We start from the raw sequence: 11,489 nt of genomic DNA, 5'->3' as shown, positions 1-11,489 counted from the left end.
TGGTACCTAAAGAAATAAAATTATCAATTATATTTTCGTACTTTCATTTCATCATATACGTTGATACTTTAAATTAATAACGTTAATCAAATTACTAACATGGCATCAGTACCTAATAAAATCATGATATATGTGAAAAAAATCTGATCATTGTCACATCATTATTGTTATGTTAGTGTTAGAAGAAAATTTCAAAAAAAATCTAAAATAATAGAAAAAAGAAATTTAAAGAAAAATCTAAAATTTTTTGAAAAATTCAAAAATTTCAAAACAATTTTTCAAAAATTAGAAATTAAAAGAAATTTTAAAAAATCCTTAAAATCTCAAATAATTCAAAAAAAAAAAACTCTTAAACATCTAAAAAATTTTATAAAGAATTCCAAAAAATTGAACAAAGTAAAAAAATATGAACAATTCAAAAAATCAAAAAACAAATTCTTAAAACCAAAAAACTTCAAAAATTTTGAAAAACTAAAAAATAGTGAAATTTTAAATAAATCAAAAAATGAGAAAAGAAAAACTTTAAAAATTCAAAAACAAGTCAAAATATGAAAAATTAAAAACAATTCAACATTATAAAAAATTAAAAAATCTATATTTTTAGAAAATCTCAAAAAATAATAAAAAAATAAATAATATGGAATATTAGAATATCATAAAAAAATTTTAAAAATATAAACGTTGTATAAAATTCTATAAAAAATATGAAATTTTTAAAAAATTTTAAAAAATTTAAAGTTCGGCCTATATGATTTTTTCAATTTTTGCTTTAGATTTTTTTAATTTTTAAGTTTTAAGTTTTCATACTTTTTTTCTTATCTTTACAATTTTTTTGGAAGGTTTTTATAACTTTTCCAATTTTTTGAAAATTGTTTTAGATTTTCTTTAAATTCTTATGGTTTTTTAAAATTTTTTATATTTTTCTTGGATTTTTGCAGAATATGTTTTGAACTTTTTCATTTTTTTTCAATTTTATAGTGTTTTTCCTTTTTTGAAAATTTTTATACAAAATTTCTAATTTTTTACAAATTTTTTAATTTCAGATTTTTAATCTTTTATTTGTTTCTTTAATTTTTTTTTTTTTAGGTATTTTTAAAATTTTCATATTTTTTGAGATTTTGGGATTTTTTGCAAATATTTACCTTTTTTCATTTTTTTGAATAATTTTTTAATTTTTGAATTTTTTTAATTATTGGGGTATTTTTAATTTTTCTGAATTTTTGGAAATTTTTAGAAATTTTTAGTTTTTTTAAAATTTGTCAATTTTTCAAAAGAAATTTGAATTTTATAGAATTTTTTATTTTTTAAATGTTTAAGATTTTTCTTAATTTTTTTAATATTTTATATTTTTTAATTTTAAAATTTTTATATTATAGCAATGATGATGTAGAGATTATTTCATAATTTTATTAGGTATTTAAATAACAGATTTTGTTTGAAATATTAAAGCGTATAATGAAATGAAAATTCGGCTACGTAATTAAAAATTTTATTTTTTAAAATATCAAATTGACAAAAAATATATAATATAATAATCATTTTTATTTTTAATCCTAATAGTTTTAGTAATAATGCAGTTGGAAATAGACTATCTATTTTAAAAGGAAGAAAGAAAATGTTACCAGAAAAGCATTTTAAGTATTTTCATATCTAAACTACCAAGTGAAACTCTCTAAAACATTCTAATAATGAAATTAACCCAAAAAACACTACCCTTCATTCCTTATTTACTTCAAAGAGTCCTTACAATGAATATGAATTTTGTCACTCATTTTGTGGGTTACTTATATTGTTGCATTATTTTTTTTTTCATTGTTGCATATCTTTACTGGAATTGAAGAGGTAACATGTTAGTGAAATTATCCATGGACCAAACCGAGTGACCGTAAACATGTTATTAATAGTTTATGTGCTTATTTAAACCCAATTCTACCCAGCTTTTTAAGTTTGAAATCTCATCAAATTCAAGCCTATTTAGACAGATTTATGTTTAAAAATATATAAAAATTAAGTTCAAAAAACCTTTTAGTTCATTTCCATTATACTTATTAAATTTTCAAAATGGTTGAATAATGTCTCATTGTCAGAATGTTTAAAATAAATTTTTTTTTCAAATATTTATCATGTAATTCAGCCAAATAATTTTAAGCATTTTTTATAAATTATATCATCTAACTGAGAAATTTTAGCAAACAAAAAAAAAAAAAAACGAATATTTTATATCACTAAAGTTCTAATTATAATAAATACAAATTCATAATCTTAATTAATTTTATGGAATAAAAAATAAAGATTTTATTTTTATTTTTGAATAAAGTTCGAGATTTCATTTCAATGGGGTATCATCCTTCTTTCAACTTTTTGTCGGTAAATTTTTTTATTAATTAAAATTATTATATCAAAATAAAATTAGAATGTAATAATTAAAATGAAACAGAGAAGTAGTCAATCATATACGTCCGTTTAGCGGCTATCTTAAAATTGGAAGAGGATAACTAGTTATATCTCAGACTGCTAGTATCTTATAGAAAGTCTTCACTGCATACAGATATTTGAGCTAGGGAAAAAAATGAGAGACAACTTCTACATCCCACTCATTTCAGTCTAGCCACTGCTTCATCCGACCATTCCCTTAATTCTTAAAGCTTTAGCATCTAACTTTCAAGCACGTCTAGAATTGAACAAAATTTGAACACCATGAAGTTCCATTTGGCGGGAAAAAGAAACCTATTTAATTGGGAGTTCGGGCCTGAGGAAAAAATATTAAAGAAAAAAAAAAACACACACACACACACACACACACATTGTAAGGAAAATGTTCTCAGCATCCCTCTACAGATCCCCAACCCTCATACCCTTCTACAGATAAAAAGAAAACAAAAGTTAAAATCAAGGAAAATAAATGTCACATTGTCTGCTGGAAATGCTACATATGCCCCTACAATGTTGCCAGCTTTTCTGCCTCCTCTTGTGGAAACTCAAGCATCATTCAATGAAACAACCCTGACCAAGGAAGCCTCATCAGCCATATACAAGCTTGCTGCCACCCAACATCCACCATTGCGAATTACAAATCTTAAATTCAACAAAAGCCCTCATCACTAACCCATTGAAGGGCACCGGCCACCAGAGACTCAATCAACTCAATGCCAGTTTGCTTTACAGGAAGTAATCAGGTGTCCTCCGGGTTACATCTGGCTCTCCTCTCCTTGGAGCTGGCTCAAACTACAACAACACAATAGTTCTAAAAATGCCTACATATGGACATGCAAAAGTTTACACACGCACAATGAAAATATTAAGCATGCAGCTTGCAGCATCAGTGAGAGAGAAAGCTCACCTGAATGAATGTATGACCCTTGCAGTCATCAACTTCAAGGATGGAAGCCATGTTTCCACATCGATAGCAATAATTTGGTGCACTAAATATGGTAACAACCTTTTGTTCCTGTCAAAGAAATGATATCAATTGCACAAATCTCATATCAAAACTCAAATTATTCTAGACAAAGCACCAAAATAGAGGTAAGTACTTACATGACCCCAATTGTATCCTTCCATGACCAGCTGATGAGCCCTAGCAATAAGCTTCAAATTGTTTGTATGATTAAATTGCTCAGATATGTCCTGAAAAATATCATAAAAGTTAGTACACCAAGTCCTTCCGCCACATCTGAGAAAAACAGGAACAAAACCAAAAAAGGATGCGAAGCAAAAGAATAATACTTGGCCAAAGGTATATCCAGCACCCCTTGGAGAAATACCCCAACCACATCGATCATCTGGATCAGACCACAATAGATCACACATGGGACCCTCATGAGGGACTTCTTGAACACGGTCAAAATTGCGTATGTTATCCAGGGTTTCAATGGATGGAGATAATCCACCATGGAGACAGAAAATTTCAGATTCAACCTACAAAACAGCAGAAATTTTGCAGCTAAGAACCATTAACAAAAACAATACATTTGCCTATAACTGATTTCTGGTGTCATAAACCAACAAACTATATCAAAAGTTTGAGTGACATCAGCTGCGTTAGCTCAGCTTAGCTTAACTAGTTGTTTAGTCAAACTTGATCTATGTAAATTGAAGCTTTAAGTAATGAATAGAGCTGCCAACGGGTAAAATACTAGTGACAGAGGCAGAGACTAGCAAAATAAAAAGCTCTGGGGCTGTTTGCAAAATGATGAAAGAAGCATGCTAGAAGTGATGAAAGTATCTTTAGTTTGATTTTGTATGTTATTGTTACAGTGAAAAAGTTACTACACCATGTGGAAAATATGGGGTCTGTACATTATGCTGATTCGGGGGTGTGTTGGATACAGGAATACCTCCAACAAGGGTATATTCAATTTTTTTTCCAAGTTTTTCCTTATATATAGAGGGTCAGAACTTCACACACATCCATCGGTTATGTGTCAGACAAAAGCACTTCACAGAAAATGAAGAGCAACAACAGAACACATTAATCAAAGCACACCCAGGTTAATGTCCTAATTTAAAGTAATCATAACGTAAAAACTTTACAAAAGATCATTTCAAACAACATCAAACCATAAAAAATAAAATACTAACCAATGCTGTTAGTGGAAAATAGTCAAACAGATCAGTAAACATCTTCCAAACGTTGGCATTTCCATATCTGTAAATAAATAGAAAACGTATCTTCAAAAGACAAACAAAAATTAATAAAAGAGAAACTAACTAATCCAAAAAAAGTAAATGAATGAACAATTATGATACGAGCAGTATGCATCTTAGCTAACAGAGAAAGTAGTTCCGGAGTATTTTAACCATACAATTGTTTCTGTAAAAGTAACCAACTTTTATTTTCAGAAGAAGAATTAAATGTCAAGTGAATCCAGCCTTCTATGACAGAAAACTTAAGACACTTTAAAATTAGGTACTGCATACAAAACAAGCTTATTCATGGATGACAAGCCATTGCCCTAGTCAAACTAAAGAACTGCAGCCTCAATCTCAATGTATTCCTGCTTTGGAAATAAACTTATATGGCAAGGTTTTAAGATACTCACTTCCTTAGGCATTCATCATAAAAGCCATAAACTTGAGTAATCTGCATTTGGAACATAAAACCATTAACAGGGAATAAAACAATCAAATCAATATAAATAAGTTGCAATGAAAGATGGAAAATGACAATCAATTTTTTCCTACATGCATTATAGCTTATAGAAAGAACACTAACAAATCATTCCTACTTAATAAGCTGTTAAGAGCAATATTCATCATGAACAACCATTTAGAAACATACAATACCTGACGGCTCTCGTGGTTTCCCCTCAGAATTGTTATCCGTTGGGGGTAACGCACTTTGAGGGCTACCAAGAGCTGAACAAAAGTCAATCACAAACAAATTATAAGTTGCAACCACAAGAAAACACAATTAAATGCAAGTAATTAAGGTCCTGTACAAATAATTCATAGAATGACCCCATAATTATAGCAGTATACTTGACACTCCACCTTAATTTCTCCAGATTACTTATGGTCACAGGGGAAAAAAAATCAATTTATAGATCATAACCCCATTATTTTAGAGGTTTTCCCACAAGTATGATAACATATTAAATCCAGATAGTAGATAGAACTCCAATGTCAAGAAAGTAGTGACATATGAAGTACAAAAAAAGGTTCAACACGTGTTACAAGGTATAAAAATCTGAAGTAACAAGTTAGGATCATTAAATGAACAGGCCAATCAAACTTGACCTGACCACATGTCAATTGATTATAAAAAAAAGTCACCATAAGTAAGTTTTAGCAGCCATGTGATATGCATAGAGAGAATACCAAGCATGTAGATGTATGTGTGTGTTTGCAGAGACAAATCCATACATGTACACACACACAAACTCACATTTATTTACATGTATGTATGAGCATGTATGCATACATATATGTGTCCGTAAGTGCATTTATACACAAACACGCACACACATATACATATAGAAGAGTATCAACATAAAACATACCTACCACCTATGATTCATAAAAATTAGTTTGAGCAATGATGCACTCAGCTGAAAAAAAAAGAAATTACTACGCATGAGGATCTTTCTGTATGCATGCATGCATACACACACAAATCCGCCAACTAAGATGAATAAAAATCTGTCAAATCTGGGAGACCCATGGGAATTCATTAGGCAGAAAAAGCTTAATTATATAGAAGAATTGCAATTAAAGCACCGTAACCACAAAGCAAACCCTTCTTTTCTTCCAGAATCGCTACACACTTAAATGAACAAAAATAATGTAGGTTTCTTGCATATAATTATCATTAGTGGAAAAGAACACAATCAAGAAAAAAAGAAAACCACACATCCAGGTGAAACATATCAAAAACTGGAAATCATAGATAGTAACTCATACTTACTGTTACAGTTTCAACTGAATAGTAACCACGATCAACATAATCTCCCATGAACAAGTAATTTGTATCTGGACACTGACAAAAAAACTAAATGTTAAAAAAATAACACTGAAACAAAGCTAAAAGAAATAGGAAGTGGAACAAAGTCAAGAAACAGATAAGCTTAATTGAAGAACAAGCAAAGAGAATCAATGCACCAAAATCTTGTACAAATAGCCAACAAGTGAAACAACAATATCCAAATCAATTCAAACTCAGAAAATATGGAAGTCATTCTGATTCCCAGGGTATTATGTTACATTCCAGGCATCAGTGTTCCAGCTAACACCATCCTGCAATGTAATGAAAAATCTATAGAACTGATATATAATTAGATGTAAATGGTAGCTGTGAATTAAGCTCATGATTTATGAATGCTTGTTGAAGGCCAGACAAGAACAAAGTACTACATGCATTGCAAATACTTCACAACAGTTAGCAACATATTTGAAACACAGAATAGCAGCCTCGATCAGAAAAATTACCTTCCCTCCAATTCGAAAAAGCTCTGCAAGATCATGAAACTGCCCATGAATATCACCGCATATTGTAACAGGGCTTTTGACAGGCTGTGTTGCATCAAACAAAAAAACATTCAAGGAATAATAAGCCAACCGCACATGTGATGAGAGGGAGCAGGCAAATCATGGATTCATTAAAGTAGTTGGAAGATTCCAGCACTAAGCCTTATTAGTAGAAACTTAATCAAGAATTTAAGGTTCACAAGGGGACACCCCAACTGTTAGAACATGAGACTTTCAACATAGAGATCTTTGGTTCACGTCATGGAATGGATGGGCAAGGTTTTTGGGATGGGAGAGAACTACTTCTTATTTTGCAACCCACAGCACAACAAGCTTTAATATGTACCAAAAGATAAAATATATAGGAGTTAAAGATACTTGATGACCATATCAAGAGTTCAAAGAACATGAAGAAACATAAACAGGCATGAAAGCTAACAATTGCTATAGAAAGCATTCAAAGTTCTTACTATTTCCTTTTTTTTTTTTTTAGACTCCAACTATAGAGCCAAAAAAATTTAACCTTTTTTTTGGGTAACTTATCATTCATCAAAGAAAGAAAGCAAAGACTTTAAAACAACAGACACCATACATTTATTTTTTTCAGTAAAAGCAAACAGAAATATTACCATCAGTAGAAACAAATTTTTTGCAGCTCAAGTCACAACATAAAACTCTATTAAACCAACTTTTGGACATATATTTAAGAAAAATAAAAAATTATTAGTGACAAAACTATACACAAAAAAGTAGGACTAAATGTGCATAAATTCAGAAATGCAATGCTGCCAATAATAAATATAGGCTAATAAAAATGTATATAACTATTAAAGAAATATTATCTTGGGAAAAAACCTATTAGAAGTGAGTGGTGACAAGGGCAATGGATGAGAAGGCACACCTGAACATTGCTTTCCTCCATCAGTATCTCCTTAGCCTTGTCACATAACACCCTAACCTAATTTATATATATAATATAAAAAAACACAACAAGATCAGGTACACAATAACTTTAAAAAAGAGTTAGGATTATAATATAAAAAGAGGGGTGAATAATAATGAGTTCTAGTAAGCCATAAATGACCACATTAACAAGTAAAAAGGCTGTTAAAAGAATTAGCCTAGTCAGACGCGTAAGGCACACCAAAGATGGGGAAAAAGAAAACAGTCATCCAAGTGAAGAAAGTTGCCAGTTTCTATAAAGATTAAAAAATTCATAAAAAACAAAATTACATTTATTATATTTAATAACCCCAAATTTATAATTTTTAATAAACTGAAATATTGACTCCATCTCATTGCCTAATATATTAAAGAAGTCAAGCATTATTAGATAATATCATCACACTCTAGCATGAAGTTATCTTCACTTATCCACCACCACAGGTAATTATAAATGGATAGTATACACATTTCCTTGAAAAGGACACATTAATTTTCCTTTTTCTGTCAATTGAAATACATGCCACGTAAAGATAAAAAAATTTGAAGAAACAAAAAAGAAGCCTCCAAACATATGCCCAGAGATTTAAATTACAGTCGCGGCCACGTTTTCGGTCGCATCGCATTTATTGAAATTGCAAACATAATGGATAAAATAACGGTAATTGCGCTCATTGCGATCATGAATTTTTTTCTATTTTACACAACTTATCATAAAATGAACTATATAATTATTATAATCATAATAACCTTTATTTCGTATATTTAAAGTAATTTAAGACATTTTAATTCTTTTATTTATATGTTAAAATAAAATTTTTAGTTACAACTCATAAATTAATAAGTATATCTAACACATTCATTAATCTATTCATGACTTTTATGGACTTGAATGTTATAAATACATATTTAATCTTATTAGGAAGAATGATGATGAACATTAAATTTTTTTTATAAGATATGATTATTAGGGTAAGGGATTAAAATTTAATTCCTTGAACATAGGTACTTTTATTTTACTATTAAATCAAATACACAAGTGGAACATTTTAAACAATTAATCAACAAAGATAATGTATTAGTTAGCAACATAACCATAACCAAACTTACAAAAAAATTCAATTAACAATAACCTCAATAATATCAAAATTATATAATAAAATTAATTTTTTAAAATTAAATGATTGTACATGTATTAAATTATAAAAAATTAAATTAACTAATTAAGAGCTAATGTCCCTCTTAAAATTTCATTTAAATCACTAAAAATTTCCCAAACTTTTATTTCCCATCCATATTTACTTTTCTCTCCAATCATTTCACCTAAACCCAAAAAAAAAAATCAATTTTAGTCTTTAAAACAACGTGACATCAGTATCAGCCTTCACTTTGTAAACCACATTCTCAGTAAATTCCAAACCCATTTTCTTCCCTTCTCGCCAGTAGTAGAGCATGGTCTTCAACCTTCCAAATCCCCATCCCATTTTCCTCTGTTTCTCATTCCTCCTTTGCCTCTAATTTTCTTCCCCATCTTGCAACAGTCACCAAGCACAAGCAACCACCCTTTTGTCTTGCTCGGATCCTCACTGCCACTCCTTCAAGAGATTTTAAACTACCATGTCTCATTTATCTATCCCTCTCAAGAGTCAAAATTGGAGAAGACAACACAAGCACAGCCTAAAGTCGACAGCTGTGGAGGCTAGATGAGAGCTCCTTCTTCAAACCATCCGCAACTTAAATTTCAAAAAAAGGGTTTTTTTTTTTTTTACCATGAATTAATTTCATTTTTTAGTTTGATTGAGGCTTAAATTTGTTGGATTTTGACTTAATTGTTTGAAGTTAAGGCGGGTTTACTTCTCTGGTTTGATTTTGTTTATTGTGTGATTTGATTTGGAAAATATGAAAAGCAGTTGTAAACAACTGCTATTGGCTGTTATGCCATTATTTGCGGCTGCAAAGCTCTGCTATGAGTGTGATTGCCGTTCACAACTCCATTGGGGGTGACTAGTGGTGGCGGGGGGTGCCGCTAACGTTAAATAGCAGCTGCTACACCGCAACCCCGGCACTATTTGAAACCCTGCATATGCCTACTGCCTTCCAAGGTGCATGGATAGGCACAAAACGCATGTGTGTCAAAGAAGGTTGGCTTTTGCTAGATTAGTACAGTGCCATTGGCGCCTAAACACACAGCTTGATTACACTAAGTAAACTGTCCAAATAGATATAATGGTGAAAGCAAGAAATAGATTTATCTCAAATTACTGCACCTTGCCCCTTTAAGAGGAGCAAAACCCATCCTATTTACTTTTGGAGTTAGATGAACAAGGCTTGTGCAAAATTCCTTATCCGGAGAACAACAAGTGTAACCAAATGTATTAAAACAGGCAACTGATAACCACGGACTTGGCCAAACTTGCCAAGAAATTTCAGACTATTTCTAACCCCTAACAACATTTCTTGAGGCTATTAACTTTTAGTCTCAGAAACCAATTCTTTAGCCAATTGAGTATGGTTACAACACGAATAAAATTATGCAACACAGACCAATTCACTACTACTAAAGCTCCAATCCCAGAAAGACTATATACTTTTTTCTTGGGAAACGAAACCAAGCAAGAAAGCTTGGAAAACAAACAAACAAAATGGATCAAAATCAGCGAAGGCAAGCAAATGAAAAAAAAAATGTTTCAACAAAGATCCTATCTTCCTTTGTTTAAACTCTTCCAGGAAAGAAAACGGATCTGACCCCATATCCAGAAAATACTCAACAAAAAATGGATCGGTGAAAAAAGCCACAGATCAAGCCGTAAATGAAGAAATTCCAAACAGATTCGTTCCATTTCGGAATGAAAAATATGTACCTCTTGCTCCGATAAGGGCTTGCACTGCATCAGCTGCGAAATCTGTTCGTCCAGGTTCCCATGCGAGTTCGAACCCACCGAAGACTCCATCTTTCCTTTATTATTCTTAACCCTACACTCCCAAAATTTCCCAAGCTATTATTTTTAAATTTAAAAAAAAAAAAGCCTAATTTGTTTCTAGGAAAGAAAAACCAAAAAGAGAGAGAAACCAAAAAAGAGATTTTAGTTTTATGGAGAGAAGGAAAAAGAGGGAAGGAAGTGGTGGTGAAGAGCCCAATGTTTTTTTATCAAGAGAGAGAGACAGTTTTTTCTTTCTCTTTTTGTTTCGATCGCTCGCTCTCTTTTTTTTTTTTTAATTGAGTTTTCTAAGGAAAAAAATAGTGACATATCAAAAATGTTTGTGCCGAATTTTAGTCTGCTCGAGATTAGCAAATGGAAATAACGAACCCATCATCATGAAACAGAAATATGTGGTGGAGGGTTTTGATAAGACCGTGATGGTACGACCATAACCGGCGCGTGGGTTGGGATTTGCGATGGGGTGTCTGTGATTGTGGATCTGATTGGTTCCATGTATAATTATTGGGAGTAACCGATTGAGGTTTTTTTTTTTTTTTATGATATTTGAATTTAAGTACGAATAAGATGATAATAATTATTTTTTATTATATTTAATTTATATAAAAAAAGATAGAATTAGAATGAAAATTAATCATTGTT

General features: G+C 30.7%; 1 protein-coding gene across 5 annotated transcripts; it reads right to left on the bottom strand.

Annotated features, from left to right (window-relative positions):
* Nucleotides 1-2,708: 2,708 nt before the first annotated feature.
* On the bottom strand, nt 2,709-11,151 carry LOC111284551 (serine/threonine-protein phosphatase PP2A-2 catalytic subunit). Of its 5 annotated transcripts, none has more exons than XM_022873237.2 (11): nt 10,770-11,108; nt 7,868-7,924; nt 6,928-7,011; nt 6,407-6,478; nt 5,287-5,358; nt 5,043-5,083; nt 4,582-4,648; nt 3,727-3,918; nt 3,538-3,627; nt 3,341-3,448; nt 2,709-3,225 (listed from the first exon to the last, which is right to left on the bottom strand). In XM_022873237.2, the coding sequence occupies exons 1-11, from the start codon at nt 10,857-10,859 to the stop codon at nt 3,160-3,162; spliced, it is 939 nt and encodes a 312-aa protein (XP_022728972.1). In that variant the 5' UTR covers nt 10,860-11,108; the 3' UTR covers nt 2,709-3,159. The 5 variants fall into 5 exon arrangements, with proteins under 5 accessions (XP_022728972.1, XP_022728974.1, XP_022728975.1 ...); XM_022873238.2 differs by having other exon boundaries at nt 3,057-3,254; XM_022873239.2 differs by lacking the exon at nt 7,868-7,924 and having other exon boundaries at nt 10,770-11,151.
* Nucleotides 11,152-11,489: the final 338 nt, after the last annotated feature.

Source organism: Durio zibethinus, chromosome 6 (assembly GCF_047325235.1).
Source record: "Durio zibethinus cultivar Kanyao isolate XHJ-2024 chromosome 6, ASM4732523v1, whole genome shotgun sequence".
Taxonomy (NCBI): Eukaryota; Viridiplantae; Streptophyta; class Magnoliopsida; order Malvales; family Malvaceae; genus Durio; species Durio zibethinus.
This window is presented reverse-complemented; position numbering and strand designations above follow the sequence as displayed.